Source organism: Salmo salar, chromosome 13 (genome assembly GCF_965601325.2).
Source record: "Salmo salar chromosome 13, fSalSal1, whole genome shotgun sequence".
NCBI lineage: Eukaryota > Metazoa > Chordata > Actinopteri > Salmoniformes > Salmonidae > Salmo > Salmo salar.
This window is the reverse complement of record NC_138303.1, coordinates 79,014,746-79,036,261: the sequence shown is the minus strand read 5'-3', so window position 1 is coordinate 79,036,261 and position 21,516 is coordinate 79,014,746. Positions and strand designations below refer to the sequence as shown.

The following is a 21,516-nucleotide window of genomic DNA, read 5'->3' as shown; positions in this document are numbered from 1 at the left end:
AAGCAACTCACAAACTTGCCTTTTTCATACTTGGAAAAAGATTGTGTGTGTGGGTATGTGTGTGAGAAAGAGAGACCTTACCTTCCTGTAGCGCCACAGCTGGTTGCCCTTCATGCCGTGGCAGTCGTACAGGGTGACGGGGCTGTTGTGGGAGATGGCATCAAAGCACACCTTCTTAGTGTGCATGGGGTCCCCCACGCGGATGTCCTCCCTCCAACCAAACGTGAACACCTGGAGGGGGCAGAGACAACGTGGATCAGAACACCTCAGGAGTGGGGCCCCCACTTCCAGCTCGCCTCTTGGAGCCAGTGTCACTCCTGATCCTGGAGTCCACAGGGCAGGCATTTGTTCTAGCCCAGTACTAACATCTGATTTAACTCATCAAGCCTTTGAGATGTGTTAGTAATAAGCTGGAACAAAAGCCTGCACACCTTGTGAGTCTTCAGAACTAGGGTCGAAGAGAACCGCCCTGGGAGTTCCAACATCGGTCACCCCCCCCCCCCCCCGGGACGTTCACTCATAGGGAACAAAATAGTTGTTTGGAAGGGGCTCCTCTGCTGTAACATTCAAAAGGCTCCGGCTTGGACTGTAGCCAGAAAGAGCTCTTTGATTTGCACTGATGCTGTTTGTCGTCCCAGCATTGAATACAAATTGCAACCATGACAGAGATTAAAATACAACAGCCTTTTAAATTACTGTAATTAAACTGTCAAAGCACAGAGCCAGAGCAGGCAACTTAGAAAATAAAGAGAAAACATGGCCATCCATCAACATTCGGTTATGAGCTCTTCTAAACATTATTTGGGATGACAAGGGGGAAAAAAAAATGGGACTACATTAGAACAGAAGAGATAATGAAGTTGTGTGTGTGTGTGTGTGTGTGTGTGTGTGTGTGTGTGTGTGGAGAGAGAGAGAGAGAGTGTGCACCAGTGTGTGGGGGTTGGTTCTTCTAACCTTGTGGGGACCTAAAATCCACAAAAGTCCCCACAAGGATAGTAAAATAAGGAACAATCACCTCCGTGGGGACATTTCCCATGTCCCTGTAAGGACGATGGCTACTTTATGAATAGAGGTTAGGTTTAGAGTTAGAATTAGGGTTAAGTTTAGGGTTACTGAAATAGATTTTAGGTCCCCACGAGAACAGAAAAACATAACGTGTGTGTGTCGGTAGTACTTATGAAGGCAGAAAGCTGTCTGTACACAGTACAAAATGAAGGTTAAGTGTATGCAAAACTAGAGGAAAACTAGCATGTTACAGCAGACAGATGTCTGTATTTAGTTGTGTGTACTAAGCTCCTCACCTGTCCATGGCTCCACCCGGCCTCGCCCCGCCCCTTAAGACATGTCTCCAGGCGGATGGGTGACCCAGACGAAAAGTGTTTGTTCTCCATGCACATGCCACTGCCTACGTTGCGCAGCTAGAACACACAGAAGCAGACAAACCAGTTAACAGAGAAAGACAAATATCATTCAATACTAGTCAGTGTATTAACCACTGACTAGAGCTCTGTCTGGATCTCTCAGCACTATCTGTCAGCTCTCCTCTTTAGTGAAAAAGTGTGACGAGTAATGATGAAGACGAGGCTGTGGCAGGAGCTTGGCCCTCTGACGGCTGATGTGACATCGGGCTGTCACAGGCCAGACACGGTCTCTCTCTTCTAACTTTCTCTCCATCTACTGTCTCGCTTGCGCTTATCTCAATCTTCTAACTTTTTCTCTTTCTAGCTTTCGGTCTCTCGCTAAAGAAACGAGTAAATTAATGTGTACCTCTCCCCAGGCGGCAGCAGGGGGCTCCACAGGTGGGTAGTGCTTGGGCAGGTCCCAGGCCACCTCTGTCATGAACCACTTGAAGCTCTTACAGTTGAGGCTGCTCCTCAAGTCCTTCTGCACAGTCATGTCTCCTGCTGACAGGTGCCTGTACTCTGGCCTCCGCTGGTAGATGTACTCTGCATACTCATCCATCCACACCTCTGCCACTCGCTTTAGGTTCTGTACAGGGACCAAGGGAGAAGAGAAAGGGTTAAAACATTGTTGCTCCACAATGACTGTAGGAGAGGGATGGATGCATGGTGTCAGTCTTCTGGGGTCTCGTTGACTACTGGATGGCTGAACAATAATATACTGAACAAAAATATAAGCGCAACAATTACAACGATTTTACTGAGTTATAGTTCATATGAGGAAATCATAAAATTCTATGGATTTCACATGACTGGACAGGGGCCCAGCCAAGTGGGGTGGGCATAGGCCAACCCACTTGGGAGCCAGGACCAACCACTGGGGAGCCAAGCCCAGCCAATCAGAATGAGTTGTTCCCCACAAAAGGGCTTTATTACAGACAGAAATACTCCTCAGTTTCATCAGCTGTTAAGGTGGCTGGTCTCAGACGATCCTGCAGGTGAAGAAGCCAGATGTGGAGGTCCTGGGCTGGCGTGGTTACACATGGTTTGCCGTTGTGAGGCCGTTTGGAAGTACTGCCAAATTCTCTAAAACGACATTGGAGGCTTACGGTAGAGAAATTCATATTCAATTCTCTGGCAACAGCTCTGGTGGACATTCCTGCAGTCAGCATTCCAATTGCACACTCCTACAAAACGTGAGACATCTGTTGCATTGTGTTGTGTGACAAAACTGACCATTTTAGAGAGGCCTTCTTTTGTCCCCATGCTGTTTATTCAGATTCTTGGTATGCCACACCTGTCAGGTGGATGGATTACCATGGCAAAGGAGAAATGCTCACTAACAACATTTTAGGGAATAAAGCTTTTTGTACATTAGGAAAACTTCTGGGATCTTTTATTTTATAACATGGGACCAACACTTTACATGTTCCGTTTTATATTTTTGTTCAGTATAATACCTCATTAATTTCAGTCAAAGACAGGTTGAGGAGGGTTTAGGGGATGTGCCTGTGGGGTAGAGTTGGGCGATATGGAAGAAAATACATATTGCGATAAATTGCCTGAATTGATGAGATAATAGAATGATACGTTTCTAGCATTAATGTGCACCGCAGTTTAAAATGATCCTTTAAACTACTAGTTTGATGGTTGTAGCCATCAATTGTCCCATTAACAAATCACCAATATTAGCAAACTTGTTTCATTTCAAACTTCACATTTCTCTAGTATAGGCCACTGAACATTATCAGCAAAATGCGTGCGATAAGTGATAGGTGTCGATAATTTCTGGTTTATTGTCCCAACTACTGTGGGGTGGTGCTGATGGCGGTGTCTAGGAGAGGCAGCTGTAGTCAAGTTTTGGGGGAGCAAAAAAAAGAAGCGGCGCCGCAGGCCAGCAATTAATGTCTCTGTGACTCTGAATTACACCCTTTTCTCTGAGCTCACTTCAAAAAGGAACAAAAGGAAATCAGGATGATGCTAAACACAAAGCTGTGCTTAATAGGCACTTTCTATTTTAGGTACAATATTCACCCAACGATCATTCACAGATTTCATTCTTTCGGCATCATGTTAAGGAAAATCAATCAATATGAATGTACATATTATGCATGTATTTGAACTATTGCATAGGCGGCCATTTCTAACTGGAGGCCTTTTCTAAGGTGCTTATGTCTTTGTTGGTGCGTCTTCTTTCTGAAGAAATACATAAACAATTGACCCCACTCCTCAAGTCATTAACATTCCTCACTCAGACAGAACAGGCCTTCCTCATCTGAGAGACTATTCCCCCATGGTGGGGGAACACAACACAAAAATTAACCCCCAAAACAGGCCAATAGTTTTCAATTACACATCCGACCAAGCCAATGGTTTGGGCAAGGATCAGCATACATAATGGATTGTTTCAGCTGCATTCCAAAGGTTTCAAAAGAACGTGGAAATGCACTATATATATATACAGAAAGGTATGTGGACACCCCTTCCAATTAGTGTATTTGGCCATTTCGCCTCACTCGTTGCTGACAGATGTATTAAAAATCGAGCACACAGCCATGCAATTGCCATAGACAAAAATTGGAACTAGAAACGCATTACTGAAGAGCTCAGTGACTTTCAAATCTGGCACTGTCATAGGACGCCACCTTTCCAACAAGTCAGTTGGTCAAATTTATTCCCTGCTAGAGCTGCCCCGGTCAACTGTAAGTGCTGTTATTGTGAAGTGGAAACGTCAAGGAGCAACAATGGCTCAGACGCAAAGTGGTGGGCCACACAACCTCACAGAATGGGACCGCCGAGTGCGTAAAAATCATCTGTCTTCGGTTGCAACAGTCACTACCGAGATCCAAACTGCGTCTGGAAGTAACGTCAGCACAATAACTGTTCCTTCGGAGCTTCATGAACTGGGTTTCCATGACCGAGCAGCTGCACCACAAGCCTAAGATCACCATGTGCAATGCCAAGCGTCGGCTGGAGTGGTGTAAAGCTCGCCGCCATTGGACTCTGGAGCAGTAGAAATGCATTCTCTGGAGTGATGAGTCACGCTTCACCATCTGGCAATCCAACGGAAGAATCTGGGTTTGGCGGATGCCAGGAGAACGCTACCTGCCCAAATGCATAGTGCCAACTGTAAAGTTTGGTGGATAAGGAATAATGGTCTGGGGCTGTTTTTCATGGTTCGGTCTAGGCCCCTTAGTTCCAGTGAAGGGAAATCGTATCGCTACAGCATACAATGACATTCTGGATGATTCTGTGCGTCCAACTTTGTGGCAACAGTTTGGGGAAAGCCCTTTCCTGTTTCAGCATGACAATTCCCTCATGCACAAAGTGAGGTCCATACAGAAATGGTATTTCAAGATCGGTGTGGAAAAACTTGACTGGCCTGCACAGAGCCCTGACCTCAAACCCATTGGAACGCCGACTGCGAGCCAGATCTAATCGCCCATCATCCGTGCCCGACTTCACTAATGCTATTGTGGCTGAATGGAAGCAAGTCTCAGCAGCAATGTTCCAACATCTAGTGGAAAGCCTTCCCAGAAGAGTGGAGGCTGTTATAGGAGCAAAGGGAGACCAACTCCATATTAATGCCTATGATTTTGGAATGAGACATTCGATGAGGAGGTGTCCACATAAACTACATGACCAGAAGAAAAACGAAGCATAAAACTTATTTTTCAAATCTAAAGATTCCGTACCTGCAAACCTGTTTAACCTCTTTGGGATAGGGGGCAGTATTTTGACGTCCGGATGAAAAGCGTGCCCAAAGTAAACTGCCTGTTACTCAGGCCCAGAAGCTAGGATATGCATATAATTGGTAGATTTGGATAGAAACACTCGAAAGTTTCTAAATGTGTTAAAATAATGTCTGTGAGTATAACAGAACTGATATGGCAGGTGAAACCCCGAGGACAAAAAAAAAAAAAAAAAAAGTCAGCCTACCACTTTTTCCAATGACTCATGTTTATTATGAGGCGAAATCCTCCCATATTGTAGTTACTAGGGCTTCCACTAGATGTCAACAGTCTTTAGAAAGAATTTCAGGCTGGAATTTTTGGAAAAATTTGCTAGAATTTGTAGTTTTTCTAAGTGGCTCCCATTTTGGCTGTAGTGTTTTCATGCGCATAGATGAGAGCGCGTTCTTTGTTGTTTATCTCCGGTAAAGACAATAACGATTCTCTGTCTTAAATTGTATCGTTTATTTATGTATTAGGGTACCTGAGGTTTGATTAGAAACGTTGTTTGACTTGTTTGGAGAAGGTTATTGGTAATGTTTGGGATTCAATTTGTATGCATTTTGAAGGAGGGAAACCGGTGGATTATTGAATGAAGCGCGCCAGCTAAACTGAGTTTTTGGGGATATAAAAAAGGACTTTATCGAACAAAAGGACCATTTGTGATGTAGCTGGGACCTATGGGAGTGCCAACAGAAGATCTTCAAAGGTAAGGCATTTATTATATCGCTATTTCTGACTTTCGTGGCGCACCTGCCTGGTTGAATTTTTTTTTCTCATGCTTTTGTATGCGGGGCGCTGTCCTCAGATAATCGCATGGTGTGCTTTCGCCGTAAAGCCTTTTTGACATCTGACACAGCAGCTGGATTAACAAGAAGTTAAGCTTTATTTTGATGTATGACACTTGTCTTTTCATGAATGTTAAATATTTCTATTTCTGTCATTTGAATTTCACACTCTGCAATTTCACCGGATGTTGTCGAGGTGGGTCGCTAGCGGAATTCCTGCGCCAGAAAGGTTAAAGTGTCTTTACAGCGTATTCCTCATCAAGGTCACTTATCTAGCTTTGTGTATTTTGGGGACAAAACCAATAGGGGGCCGTATCACAAGGAGGAAGAAAAGCAGGGGGAAAAAAACAAAGGCATTTGTTAGGTCTCTTTTTTCTGAATGCTTACGTTGTTAAAACACAGCGCCAGGCGAGGCAGGTGCATGAGGAGGTTAAATCAATTCACCACCAAAAAGAAAAGAGGAGTTTCTCACTCGTTCATTCCCACTTGCGGGCCTGACTGTGGAACACAATCAACGTTCACTTCAAACATTCCACAGTATTCCTGATGGATGTGACGAGAGTAGGTGGGTTTGTGGCGGCAATATAAAGGTGTCCAACTATTGCAGAGAAACTCAGCAGAGATGAATGCTCTTTTCACTAGACACTTAAGTTTTATCTTTGTAGATTCCTTATAAAGAGGAGAAGCGAGAGGAAAAGGTGGGTCTAGGAACCAATCCAACACTCACCCTGGCCAGGCTGACCCCGCCGGGGACCTTGTAGGGAACATACTTCCTGTAGATGTGACCCACCCTGGAGCATGGGATGTCCTCCATACGCCCACCACACATCCACACCTGAGGGGGAAGAGAAAGAGAGAGGCTTAACAGACAGCTGTGTGGGGATCATGGCAGCACTGCTGTGTTAGTGTGTGTGTATCCGTGTGCCCTTGGTGTGTAGCTGTGAACAGTGTGAGGACATGAGAGGCTGACAGGTACTAGGCGAGCAGGGAAGGAGAAAAGAGAGAGTGGTTCCAGAGGGAGGGATTGGAGGGAAGATAGATAAAGGTAGCAGGGAGGGAGGGAGGCAGGCAGGAGGTACGATTAGCTATACAGTGATATCATCACCATACTGACAGAGAGTGAGACTATTACAAATGCCTCCTGGGGCTCTTTGGACCAACACATCAATTATGACATATTTAGAGCAGTCCTGGCTAAGACTGAAGGAAAACCTGACAAGTCAGAAAATGTGTAGAAATATGTACAGTATTAAGACTGCATGATGCCAAACGCAGGACTGAAATGTCACAGTTTGAATGTGACATACTTCAGGTTGACTCTTCTGAGTCAGGTGAAAGCTTTGAGCCACAAGCCAAAACAAGTCTACTGTAAACTTTGTGTGTTGCAGGCCTGAAGGGGACGAGAGGCTGTCGGAAGCACCATCGTGTGGTAGCTGTTGATACTGATTTGTAACCCTCCATCATATGTGTGTGCTTCATAAGCATGCTCACTAAACTGAGAAAGAAACTGGACAAAAGGGCAGAGAAAAATAATGACAAATTAAAAGATAGGAGGGAATAACAGAGAGATCGATTAAATATTCCGACCGGGAAACCCTGTTTTCGTTCAAAGACGAAAAAATAAAAACATGGTGTCGGCTTGTGCACGCGCCTCAGTCTCATTGTTCTCAGATCGACCACTATCCAAATGCGCTACTGTTTTTCAGCCATGGCCTGCAAAGTCACCATTCATCGTTCTGGCGCCTTCTGAGAGCCTATGGGAGCGTTAGAAAATGTCACGTTATGCCAGAGATCCCCTGTTTTGGTTAGAGATGATCAAGAAGGCCAAGAAATAGTCAGAGAGAGCGCTTCCTGTTTGGAATCTTCTCAGGTTTTGGCCTGCCAAATAAGTTCTGTTATACTCACAGACACCATTCAAACAGTTTTAGAAACTTTAGGGTGTTTTCTATCCAAATCAAACAATTGTATGCATATTCTAGTTACTGGGCAGGAGTAGTAACCAGATTAAATCGGGTACGTTTTTTTATCCGGCCGTACAAATACTGCCCCCTATCCCCAACAGGTTAACACTTTTTTTGGTTACTACATGATTCCATATGTGTTATTTCATAGTTTTGATGTCTTCACTATTATTCTGCAATGTAGAAAAATCCTTGAATGAGTAGGTGTGTTTTTCTATTTAAAAAAAAAGTGTACACAAAAACTATGTGGGGGATTGGAAGTGATGCAGACAATTACATTGATAGAAGCCACAATCTGCAATATTAAAGCTGATCTACCCCCTAAAAACAACCAAATAAATAGAAATAAACCGTGAAGTGAGCGCTACCGGTACTGGAATGAAATTGGAGCGGGCGAGAAGGCCTATGCTCCAGACTTTTGGAAACTCCAGTCAAATTGGGCACACTCCGCTCCTCTCATAGTCTGGTCTGTACTCACAAAGCTAACTGTTTTTGTGCTTGCCAGTTAAGCTAGCAGTTCTAAGATGTTAGCAGCCAATGGCTAGCAGTTTCTTACTGCCGATAAAAACAGATTAATGCCATAATTTTTTTGAGTCATTACTGAATACTTTAATGTAACAAATCAAACATTAACCCTTGTAAACAATTCATGGTAATGCATGGTAACCTCGCAAACAATTCATTTTAGACACGGAGTCTATTTGAATCTGGCACTTATTTGCTGAAATGTGTGCCACTGCCCAGCTATTAAAAAGGGACAGGTGGCTATTTGAGACTCAGCGTTTAATTTAAGTTTTAGGGTATATATGTTCGTATTGAAATGTAGGCAAGGTTTGAAGTGATTATGTTTTAGTCAAATGTTATATCTGTTTGGGCTTCTTGAGGTCAATTTGCAGTCTACAAATGATTTGTAATTATGTTTCGGCCCTCTGATCATCGGCTGAATCTAGTTGATGATCCCTGCATTCGGGGAATACAACATATATCTGACCCTACAATGGATGTTAGTGTTAACTTCATCCTACTCCTATCACTTTAGCATCCAAGGCAGGGTCACTTTGCCTGACCTTTGAACCCTGTGCCCTCCCTGACCAACACACTCCACTTGGCATGTTATGTCTTCTCTAAAAACATATATATTTAATGAGAAAGTGGGATCAAACGTTTTAGCAGAGTGCAGTCAGTGGATTAGTGTGCAGCGCTGCTAATCCCTCCACCTCTATTGACGACCTCTAAAACCAGTGGTACGGAGCAGGGTGGGCAGTCTACAATAGAGAACCTATAACACACTACAGCCAATGACAGTTACCAAAGCAGCACTCCATAACCTCTTTCTCTCTGCCCACAGTGGGGCCTAACATATGCATTTGTCAACTGAGGGGTGTGTTTTGGCAAATGTAAAGTGCTATTTATAGTTATTTAATGTTTGTGGTTACATTTACATTAAGATAATACTTTAGCAGATACTCTTATGCATTCGCCTTAAGATAGCTAGGTGAGACAACATATCATAATCGTAGCAAGTACATTTTCCCTCAACAAAGTGTTTATCAGCAAAATCAGTGCAAGTCGGCCAGGACAAGTGTATGTCTTTTCATTTGGCTATATTACGAAAGTATCATCTGACAGCAACAAAGAGAATATTCTCTTGTCTCTGCCATGGTATTATTATCCTTTTATATCAGTTTCTCTCTGCATTCCAACAGTGGAGTCAGCATTACATCGGTAAAAGGCTACAGAATGATCCGAGTGAATTCTGGGCCGCTTTTAACATTTTGGTCTCCGTCCTATTCCCAGACCAGGCCTGAGATCTGTCAAGAGACTAGACGGCAAATCAACCTCTTTCATTTGATGAGAGGAAGGATGAGAGGATGGGTTGCTCTCGGTGAAGCAGAGCAGATTTGGACCAAAATGATTGAAACATGAGGTGAAATCTAAATGCCAACTTCCACCATTGCCTTAGAGCTCGTTAGTTAATGGGCTTCTGATAAAACTAGCTTCAGCATGTTGGTGGTGAGATTTGGTGTTCTTCAACCCTGGTCCTGGAGAACTACAGGATGTGCAAGCATTTGTTCCAGCCCAGCACTGACATACCTGACTCAACTAGGCATCTTATCCATTTGCCATTTAGCAGACACTCTTATCCAGAGCAACTTACAGTAGTGAGTGCATACATTTTTGTACTTGTCTTCGGTGAGACTCGAACCTACAACCCTGGAGTTGCAAGCGCATGCTCTACCAACTGAGCCACACGGGACCAACTTATTATGAAGCCCCTTATTATGAAGTGTTACAGTTGTACTAGGGTTGGAACAAAAGCCTGAACACCCTGTGCATCTCCAGGACAAAAAATACAAGAACACAGCTGTAAGTCAATAAGGTAATCTTCCCAAAAACAACAAAGCCGTCTTAATGTCTAGTGTCATTGTGGCATTTTACCTTGAAAGAGATCTCGTACTGCTCTCCTCCCCAGATCTCCAGTCCTGTGTCATATCCTCCCAACTCCCAGAACCACTTTCTGTCCACGGCGAAGAGTCCACCAGCCATCACAGGAGACCTCAAGGACAAGAGGGGGGGTATACAATGCCAATACCGGTCACACTCACACCCCAACATGATGACACTGTCCTTTAAAGCAAATCACTGCTTTCAGACCAGCCAAAAGGACAGGAAGATATTCATACAAATGAAAAGTGTGTAAATCAGTAAGGAAAGGTGGCGGCAATGGCAGGCCCGCGGTTTACAGTCGTCTTTATAGACTGTTTCTGCCAGACGAAGGCTTTATAACGCAACTAGACTCAATTTGAGAGTTATGTGCACCCGGCTCAGCTTTTCCCGGGGGTTCTCTGAACAACACAGAAACAATTAAACCATCAACCATGGCTGAACCTGACTGGCATAATAGGTGTCATACTCAATGCATAATGGGAAACACATAATGACACTCCAGCTCTACAGTAGGATCGCTTCCCTCAAGTGGCATGGAATGAAAATAAGGGCCTAAGTCTTGCTGTGAACCCCAAGGATGTACACAGAGTATACAAAACAGACTGACCTCGTGAAAGCTATGATCCCTTCTTGATGTCACAATCCACTTCAATCAGTGTAGATGAAGGGGAGGAGACGGGTTAAAGAAGGATTTTTAAGCCTCAAGACAATTGTGACCCGTTTCAGGAAACTAGGCGTATGTCGAAGGTCATTACTTCACACGATCGCCACTTGAACGTAATCTATGTAATTCATGTGCCTTAATAACAAACTTGTATGCCATCTGTAAATACGAATAAAATTATCCAAATTACGAGCCTAGTTGGTTTAGCCACAGAAAAAGACAGCAACCTTCCTGCTACCAATGATTGGCTGAGATAATGAGTGGGCTGGACATGCCGAGAGATGAGTTCGGATTGGTCTGCCATATTAGCATGCTTTTGTTTATTTGAGCTGGTTAGTATGTGTAGGTAATCCTGTCTAACGGGGCTTTTTCAAAAATATGTTGTTTAGTAGAACTGCATAAGTGTTGCTCTCCACCTTCTGGAGGACCGAGTTTTGATATCAGTGGAATTAGAGTATGATAGCTAAGGAGATGGAGAAAACACCTGTCTCCGGATTACATTCTTCAAACTGGGCAACCATGGCATCCGTGACAGGGAGAAGCGTCCAACCATGATGTATACGGGTAAGATAGTCTAGCTAGCTACATTTTCAGATATTACACATTTATAATTTTGACAAAGTCGTTTTCATTTCAAGTTAAAGTGTACTGTTAGCTAGCTAGCTAAAGTTAGCTGGCTGGCTCGCTAGCTAACGTTATGTGTCTGAGCTTATTATTCGTATCTCAGCCATTTGCTTGGCTAGTTATAGTCTAATGTTAGCTAGCTAACACTGAACCTGGTTGATTAACTATCTGCCGATTCATGCAGGGTAGTAACGTCATGAGTTGGGATTATGGTTCATTGTTTAGCTAGCTAGCTACATATGTCTTAACAAAAGACTCCACTATTAGGCTGGACAATAGAACGAGTCTAAATTCACCCAAGGCTGAAAAACAGCAAAAGAATGTCGGCTAAGCTGGAACACTAGCGCGAGCCTATAGCAAATTAATGGAATCCAACGTTCGCAGAGCCTGTTTTGACTGGAGTGATGCTTAGAATTCCATTTAGCCTAAATGGCACAAAAAATGTATCCCTTTTTATTTTACCACTACAATCTGTTCATTGGACGAAACTGGAAAAAAACAACTTGTGTAGAAAGTAAACATCCGCACCTCGATGGTGTCAACTGTGCTTATGTCGGCGTAATGAGAAAGCAGGGAAAAAATGAAAACTTCAGACTATTTCTGGTCTAGTGATCGATGACAAACGAGCTCGCTGCCCAGACTTACATAATTACAAAGAAGAGATTCTCCTGATTAAAATGGTGCTTGTCATGAAAAAAATCAAAATATACACATTGTGAGATATTTGGCGAAATAGACCGGCATGCCTCTCCAAAGGAAAACAATTGGGAGAGCACAGCGTTCCAAGGGCAAAAAATATTTTGGGGCTAGCATTTGATGACAACCGAGCTCGCTGCCCAGACTTACATAATTAGATAGAGGAGATTCTCATGATTAAAATGGCGTCAGACTTTAAAAAAATCTAAATTTACACATTGCGAGATATTTGGCGAAATAGACAGACATGCCTATGTAACCGGTTTGAAATGGCTAGCTAGTTAGCGGGTGCGCGCTAATAGCGTTTCAAATTGGTGACTTCACTCGCTTTGAGACCTTGAAGCAGTTGTTCCCCTTACACTGCAAGGGCCGCGGCTTTTGTGGAGCGATAGGTAACGATGCTTCGAGGTTGACTGTTGTAGATGTGTGCAGAGGGCCCCTGGTTCGAGCCCAGGTAGGGGCGAGGAGAGGGACAGAAGCTATACTGTTACACCTACATTTAGCCTATAGGAATCAATGGGGCGACCTCAGAGCTCCATGAGTATTTTATTTTTATTTTGTTTACATTTGAACTATAAAAAACATGAGCAGATCTCATTGTCAACAGTAGCAAAGCAGGCATTGTGATGTAGAACAATAAGCTGGGAATAGAATGTTCGGAAGGCAAGTTGGTGCCACGGTGCTCAATAGAACTAATAGGAGCTGGCAGGGTGAAAAATGCCCTAAAATAAGGCCTGTTTTATCGTGATTACTTCAAAACAACGGCAAGCAGCTGAGAAATATGGTCATATTATGAAACTGGGCTCCACAGCGGATGTAATGAACTAGTTATCAGAAAAAAGCGTTGTTGAAAATGTAATGTGTCCAGCCTACCACTATGCAAGTATCCATTTCAATAGAATGTCACTGTGACAACTGTTGATAGACATAGCTGGTAAATTCACTCTGGCTATCTACTCCAATTTCAGACCACGGGTAAGATAGTCCAGCTAGCTACATTTTCAGATATTACACATTTCTCATTTCGACAAAGTCATTTTCATTTCAAGTTAAAGTGTACTAGCTAGCTAGCTAATGTTAGCTGGCTGGCTCGCTACCTAACGTTACATGTATGATCTTATTATTCGTATCTCAGAGCAATTTGCTTGGCTAGTTATAGCCTAATGTTAGCTAGCTAAAATTGAACCCGGTTGGTTAATTACCAGCCGATTCATGCAGGGTAGCAACGTCATGAGTTGGGATTATGGTTCATTGTTTACCTAGCTAGCTAGCTACATGTCTTAACAAAAAAGACTACACTATGCAAGTAACCATTTCGAGTGCATTTGTAAATACAGTCTGGCCATCTTCCCCGATTTCACAGCACTCTCGTCTGAGAGCGCTCAATACCCGTTGAATATGGCCTGTGGCAGTAAACGTCGGCAAAAAAGTATAATTAAATTGTTGCCAGCGGCAAAGTTACAGCCACCAACGCTCCGGATAACATGAAAACTGCCTAACCAGCTCTGCTAGGGCGAGTAAAATGGTCAGAGTGGGGAGTTCTCTCATTTGTGTCTGGAAGTAGCTAGCAAGCTAGTCAATGTTAGCTTGGGTGCTTGATTGCCGTTGTGAGGTCAGAACGTTCGGATCAACCCTTAAAGAGATGGGTTGGGCTAAAGCCTAAGAGGGTGTGAACGACGCTGAATAGATGTAGACAAAGAGCTCTCCAGTTGCTACCAAAACATTAACAAGGCCCGTGTCTTAAAAGTGAGGTTACAAGTTTATCAACTTTCAAAGCAGAATTACTTTCCCATTGTTCCTCAAATGCAGTGCATGATATATCATTTTGTACCTTTGTGGTCTGCTTTTATCCAATGTAAAAAAAAAAAACAATTTCAAATTTTGATACATAAGACTGAATCAAGGCGGTTGGTTACAATTGAGACATGGATTATGTATGTGTGCCATTCAGAGGGTGAATGGGAAAGACAAAAGGTTTAAGTGCCTTTTCACGCTCAACAGTTTGCCCATGTGTATCAATAATTGTCCACCACCCAAAGGACATCCAGTTAACGGCAGGCCAGTGGTCGAAAACGGGTAATTGATGAGAAGACAAAGGAGGCTGACACAAATTGTATAGAGCAACAGATGGGCTACTGTCCATGCCCCGACGGATTGAGCCTGTTCTGAGTGCAAAAGGGGGTGCTGCTCAGTATTAGGAAGGTGTTCTTAATGTTTTGTACACTCAGTGTACATAGTCATGTCAAAACGTGTGTGTGTGTGTGTGTGTGTGTGTGTGTGTGTGTCAGAGATACACATTTGGCTAAGTATTAATTATGTGTGTATCCATTTGGGGCGAAAAGGGTAGTCATTTGCACCTCCGTGATTTGATGAGCCGTCACTCTCTGGACATTCAAACTCATCCGACGGGTTCTAATAAATCAGAGTTGCAGACAGGTAATGATGCATGTAGTGTTTATCGACGGCCCGTAAAGGCAGACAGGATTTGGGGGGACACACTGGAGAGGTGTCCCTGACTGGAAGGGCTGTCAGAGGGAGACAATTAACCAGGCAAGGTGTCCAAGTGAGACACACTACTGTCTCCGTCTCACATTACAGGCCCTCCCAACAGAACAGGCCCTGGCAACACACACTTCCCGCATGAACGCCATGGGCTGTCATGGATATCAGTGGCCCCCTCCATCTCTAAATTGGAGGCAGAGATGAACCCTCACTGTATTGATATTGTAGGGGGTGAGAAAAGCTTGACATTTCACTCTGACTCATGAGAGAAAGAGCCGGACAGGGAGGAAGACAGGCAGGCACACATTTGGGTCCTAAGCCTCTCTGTTAGGATGATCAATTAAGGAAACAGGGCAGATAGTGGGAGGCTGGAAGCTCAGTGCATTCCGGGGCTTCCCAAGCATAAGGAAAAATCCTGAAGTAGCTAGAACGGTAACAGCCAAGTTCATTTTTTTTTTTTTACTTCCAAGGGCAAATGGTTCTGTTTTGGAGCATTCAAAATGGCAGAAGTCTTTGGCAGTCAACAGCCGTGAATCCGCAGGCTGCACCGCACAGATAAGGAAGGAAGGTAACCGTGGAGACAGTGATGTTTTATGTAAAGCAAAATAGGTCTGCTCGTCCAACGTTACTCCCTCACTGGTACCATGTCGTTCCTATTCCACCCCTCCCTCCATCCCTCAGATTTTCATCATGCTATCCTGTATCACTGTAAGAATTAGAATCCCATTTAATCGACCATGAATATTCAGAGTCACAATTTAGTTGATATTCCCAATTTCTGTCTATTGACCTCCAAGGGAACGCTCACAGAAGCGTGGAGCCCAGGGAAGCCTTGCCTCATCTTGCAATGAAAGAGGGGAGCATATTGTCTAACAGGCCAGTAGCCATGGAGTCCTTCACACTAGCATGGACTTGACTTTTGCGCCCCATGTGCTGATTTGCTGGGCCCTGATATGTTGTCTGGTCCAGTAATACTCACTCGAAGGGTTCGCTAGAGTCCTCTTTTGACAGCTCAGAGGGGATGGGGATGCGTTTGTAGTACATCTCCCAGTCAAACGCTCCTCGCATGGCGTCACCGGCCTGTGTCTCGTAGCCAAAGTTGTCATGGTCGATCACGTCGATCATCGGACAGACAATGGACTTCCTGTTTGTGGCGATACGGTCTGAGAGAGCGAGAGAGAAAGAGGTACACGGCCAAAGTCAAACAAACATCAGTGTTACCGTGAAATGTCCCCCCTTTGGACAAGGTAATGGGCACATTGTACAGATAAGTAATTATATTCATCTTCCACAGAATGACCAGAAAGCATCTCCATAGCAAAGCTCAGTGCGTTCTAACAGAATGACTCACCCAGCAGCGGGGGCAGCCAGTTGACGTTGGCTTCACAGTGCGAGTCGAGGAAAGTGATGACCTCTCCCTTGGCGGCTGCCGCCCCCAGCAGACGTGTCCTGATGAGCCCCTCCCTCTTCTTGGTGCGCAAGATCCTCACCTTGGGCATCCGCACCATGTACTCCTCCAGAGACGCCTTAAGGTGCTCTACAGGGAGAGAGACGAGTTACAACACACACAGAACATGCATGCAGACACACATATGCACACTGCATCGCTTTAGTAAGGAGTCCAGGAGATCTGGAGGACAGACCCATCCACACAAAAGGACAAACACACATATGGAAACAGATTTTTTTCAGGTGCTTTGTGGACAAGGAGAGATTAACATGCGCATGGAGAGTGGTTAATAAGGAACGGTGCGCATAAAGACATGGCCAAAGAAGACCTTCGACTGCTGCAGTGAGTGTTTACAAAAGCATGCTTCCCCACATGAATATGAAGAAAAAGTCTACAGGCATAACAGACATGGATAGCTGCTTCAACAAACATGTCAAAGGGCTCTACGCTGACATTTCTATACAAGGAGCACATGTGCTCCTAAGTTAAAATGTAGGAGCACATACAGAAATGTAGGAGTACAATGAAAAATATTCTAGGTATTAATCCATTAGTCTAAGCTGGGGGAGGGGGTTCTACCAAGGCTCATTTTGCTATTTGATTTTCAATTTTAATACCCCTTGAAGTATCAAAATAAAATAACATATATTTTTTTGATGAAACATTTATTTTGGCTTTACTGCTATTAGGCCATAGAAACACATTAAATAACTGATTCAGAACATGGACCAACAGATAGTCCCCTGAAAAAATCTAAAGGAAGTTTGTTCTTAAGTGTGGTTCCTATATCTGAGTGATAAAAAAGATCAGGATATAGATATATAGATATCTATATAGATATATCCATATCCACAGCAGCAAGAAAAAGTATATATGTGAACCCTTTGGAATTACCTGGATTTCTGCATAAATTGGTCATCAAATTTTATCTGATATGTTTCTTGTCTATACTGAATACATCATTTAAAGATTCAGTGTAGGTTGGAAAAAGTATGTGAACCCCAAGTCTAATGACTTCTCCAAAAGCTAATTGGAGTCAGGAGTCAGCTAACCTGGATTCCAATCATCAATGAGACGAGATTGGAGATGTTGGTTAGAGCTGCACTCACAAAATTTGAGTTTACTATTCACAAGAACCATTGCCTGATGTGAACCATGACTCGAACAAAAGAGATCTCAGAAGACCTAAGATTAAGAATCGTTTACTTGCTTAAAGCTGGAAAGGGTTACAAAAGGATCTCTAAAAGCCTTGATGTTCATCAGTCCACAGTAAGATAAATTGTCTATAAATGGAGAAAGTTCAGCACTGTTGCTACTCTCCCTAGGAGTGGCCATCCTGCAAAGATGACTGCAAGAGCACAGCTCAGGATGCTCAATGAGGTTAAGAAGAATCCTAGTGTGTCAGCTAAAGACTTACAGAAATCTCTGGAACATGCTAACATCTCTGTTGACGAGTCTACATCAACACTAAACAAGAATGGTGTTCATGGGAGGACACCATGGAAGAAGCCACTGCTGTCCAAAAAAATCATTGCTGCACTTCTGAAGTTTGCAAAAGTGCACCTGGATGTTCCACAGCGCTACTGGCAAAATATTCTGTGGACAGATGAAACTACAGTTGAGTTGTTTGGAAGGAACACACAACACTGTGTGGAGAAAAAAAGGCACAGCACACCAACATCAAAAATGTATCCCAACTGTAAAGTATGGTGGAGGGAGCATCATGGTTTGGGGCTGCTTTGCTGCCTCAGGGCCTGAACAGCTTGCTATCATCGACAGAAAAATGAATTCAAGTTTATCAATACATTTTGCAGAAGAATGTTAGGTTATCTGTCCGCCAATTGAAGCTCAACAGGACAACGACCCAAAACACAGAAGTAAATCAACAACAGAATGGCTTCAACAGAAGAAAATACACCTTCTGGAGTGGCCCAGTCAGAGTCCTGACCCTCAACCCGATTGAGATGCTGTGACATGACCTCAAGGAAGCAGTTCACACCAGACATCCCAAGAATATTGCTGAACTGAAAAAGTTTTGTAAAGAGGAATGGTCCAAAATTCCACCTGACCGTTGTGCAGGTTTGATCTGTAACTACAGAAAACGTTTGGTTGAGGTTTTTGCTGCCAAAGGAGGGTCAACCAGTTACTAAATCCAAGGGTTCACATACTTTTCCCACCTTGCACTGTGAATGTTTACACAGTGTGTTCAATAAAGTCATGAAAACTTATATTTGTTTGTGTGTTATTAGTTTAAGCAAACTGTGTTTGTCTATCATTGTGACGCAGATGAAGATCAGATCAAATTTTATGACCAATTTATGCAGAAATCCAGGCATTTCCAAAGGGTTCACATACTTTTTCTTGCCACTGTGTGTGTATGTATGTATGTATGTATGTATGTATGTATGTATGTATGTATGTATGTATGTATGTATGTATGTATGTATGTATGTATGTATGTATGTATGTATGTATATGTATATACTGCTCAAAAAAATAAAGGGAACACTTAAACAACACAATGTAACTCCAAGTCAATCACACTTTTGTGAAATCAAACTGTCCACTTAGGAAGCAACACTGATTGACAAATGCAAATGGAATAGACAACAGGTGGAAATTATAGGCAATAAGCAAGACACCCCCAATAAAGGAGTGGTTCTGCAGGTGGGGACCACAGACCACTTCTCAGTTCCTATGCTTCCTGGCTGATGTTTTGGTCACTTTTGAATGCTGGCGGTGCTTTCACTCTAGTGGTAGTATGAGACGGAGTCTACAACCCACACAAGTGGCTCAGGTAGTGCAGCTCATCCAGGATGGCACATCAATGCGAGCTGTGGCAAGAAGGTTTGCTGTGTCTGTCAGCGTAGTGTCCAGAGCATGGAGGCGCTACCAGGAGACAGGCCAGTACATCAGGAGACGTGGAGGAGGCTGTAGGAGGGCAACAACCCAGCAGCAGGACCGTTACCTCTGCCTTTGTGCAAGGAGGAGCAGGAGGAGCACTGCCAGAGCCCTGCAAAATGACCTCCAGCAGGCCACAAATGTGCATGTGTCTGCTCAAACGGTCAGAAACAGACTCCACGAGGGTGGTATGAGGGCCCGACGTCCACAGGTGGGGGTTGTGCTTACAGCCCAACACCGTGCAGGACGTTTGGCATTTGCCAGAGAACACCAAGATTGGCAAATTCGCCACTGGCGCCCTGTGCTCTTCACAGATGAAAGCAGGTTCACACTGAGCACGTGACAGACATGAAAGAGTCTGGAGACGCCATGGAGAACATTCTGCTGCCTGCAACATCCTCCAGCATGACCGGTTTGGCGGTGGGTCAGTCATGGTGTGGGGTGGCATTTCTTTGGGGGGCCGCACAGCCCTCCATGTGCTCGCCAGAGGTAGCCTGACTGCCATTAGGTACCGAGATGAGATCCTCAGACCCCTTGTGAGACCATATGCTGGTGCAGTTGGCCCTGGGTTCCTCCTAATGCAAGACAATGCTAGACCTCATGTGGCTGGAGTGTGTCAGCAGTTCCTGCTAGAGGAAGGCATTGATGCTATCGACTGGCCCGCTCGTTCCCCAGACCTGAATCCAATTGAGCACATCTGGGACATCATGTCTCGCTCCATCCACCAACGCCACGTTGCACCACAGACTGTCCAGGAGTTGGCGGATGCTTTAGTCCAGGTCTGGGAGGAGATCCCTCAGGAGACCATCCGCCACCTCATCAGGAGCATGCCCAGGCGTTGTAGGGAGGTCATACAGGCACGTGGAGGCCACACACACTACTGAGCCTCATTTTGACTTGTTTTAAGGACAATACATCAAAGTTGGATCAGCCTGTAGTGTGGTTTTCCACTTTAATTTTGAGTGTGACTCCAAATCCAGACCTCCATGGGTTGATAAATTGGATTTCCATTGATTATTTTTATGTGATTTTGTTGTCAGCACATTCAACTATGTAAAGAAAAAAGTATTTAATAAGATTATTTCTTTCATTCAGATCTAGGATGTGTTGTTTAAGTGTTCCCTTTATTTTTTGGAGCAGTATATATTTTTACATGTATTTAACGAGGGGGGGGGGGGGTCCTACTAAGCTACAGTGCATTCGGAAAGTATTCAGACCCCTTTTAGAATAAGGATGTAACGTAACAAAATGTGGAAAAAGCGAAAGGGTCTGAATACTTTCTGAATGTATACTTTCATACATTTTTTTCAACTGGTTCCCGGGGGACCTCCAGACGAGTCATGAAAACGGCATCCTAGAGCAAAACAACCAACGTGTTTGTGAGAGTCTATTAGTTGGTAGCCCAAACTTTTCGGACCCTACAGACAGAAGTTGGCAGATCAACTATACCAACTTCAGACGAATCCCAAGACACTTGTGGGCGTCGTAAAGCAAAATGGAGAACACCATTATGTTCTTGATTGTCTCACCTTCCATAGAGGAAACGCTACAGACGATTTTGTAAGAAGACTGATTTTCAGGATGTCTCATGGTCTGACAAACACCACTCTAGCTCTTTCACCGCAGATGCGGAAGTGCGACATCGGCGGATACGGTGCAGAGATGCATCCAATGCAAAAAAACAGATACCTCTAGCTTAAACTGATGGATTTTTATGGGGAGTTTTTCATTATGCTAATTAGATTTCCACAGGGACATTTATGAGCATATGCGACCAAAATGGTAGCACTGTAGAGCCCTGTGTCATGGCCACACTAATCCCTCGAGACCTTATTATTTTACTGTCAATGCTTAAAAAAAAATACTTTTACAGCACAGGACTCGCGTCACTTCATTTGTAGTCTTCACTCTTCAGTGAGTATCTTTAGTAAGACAATTAACATATTGGCAATGTTATAAGAACAAGAGGACGGGTTAAATTGTGACAAAAGGTATTTAAGCAATCCTTTAGAAATGTAATTCATAGCGTAGATAAATAGCCTCAAGAACTACTCTAGCATAGAAGGAAGAAGAAAATGAGTTATTGGTAGTGGTGTTTTTTCAACACGTTTCTCCCAATCTCAAATATATTTTCAGAGCAGTAGCAACGCCGCTTAATCAATCCAGGAGAGTTAAACATAAGCCTACATTCAGTTCACAGAGAACATTCTCTTTTACAATAACCACCTGGCCATTCTGACTGGATAATATAACATGACGTATATGGATTTGGTTGTTCTCCGTTCGCCTCATGCTTCAAGGTCAGTGCGTTACAGAAAGACATTAACACCATCTATGTGCAACCAAATGAA

The 21,516-nt window shown here is 43.7% G+C and overlaps 1 protein-coding gene across 1 annotated transcript in view; it reads right to left on the bottom strand.

Annotated features, from left to right (window-relative positions):
• The window catches only part of LOC106567995 (polypeptide N-acetylgalactosaminyltransferase 10), a 141,842-nt gene that overhangs the window by 3,534 nt on the left and 116,792 nt on the right, over nucleotides 1–21,516 (bottom strand). The window contains exons 5-11 of the mRNA XM_014137962.3: nucleotides 16,166–16,351; nucleotides 15,794–15,977; nucleotides 10,320–10,437; nucleotides 6,647–6,754; nucleotides 1,768–1,989; nucleotides 1,302–1,418; nucleotides 82–231 (exon numbers count right to left, since the gene is read on the bottom strand). Of these exons, the coding sequence (XP_013993437.1) occupies nucleotides 82–231; nucleotides 1,302–1,418; nucleotides 1,768–1,989; nucleotides 6,647–6,754; nucleotides 10,320–10,437; nucleotides 15,794–15,977; nucleotides 16,166–16,351 (1,085 nt within the window). The remainder of the gene's footprint in view (nucleotides 1–81; nucleotides 232–1,301; nucleotides 1,419–1,767; nucleotides 1,990–6,646; nucleotides 6,755–10,319; nucleotides 10,438–15,793; nucleotides 15,978–16,165; nucleotides 16,352–21,516) is intronic.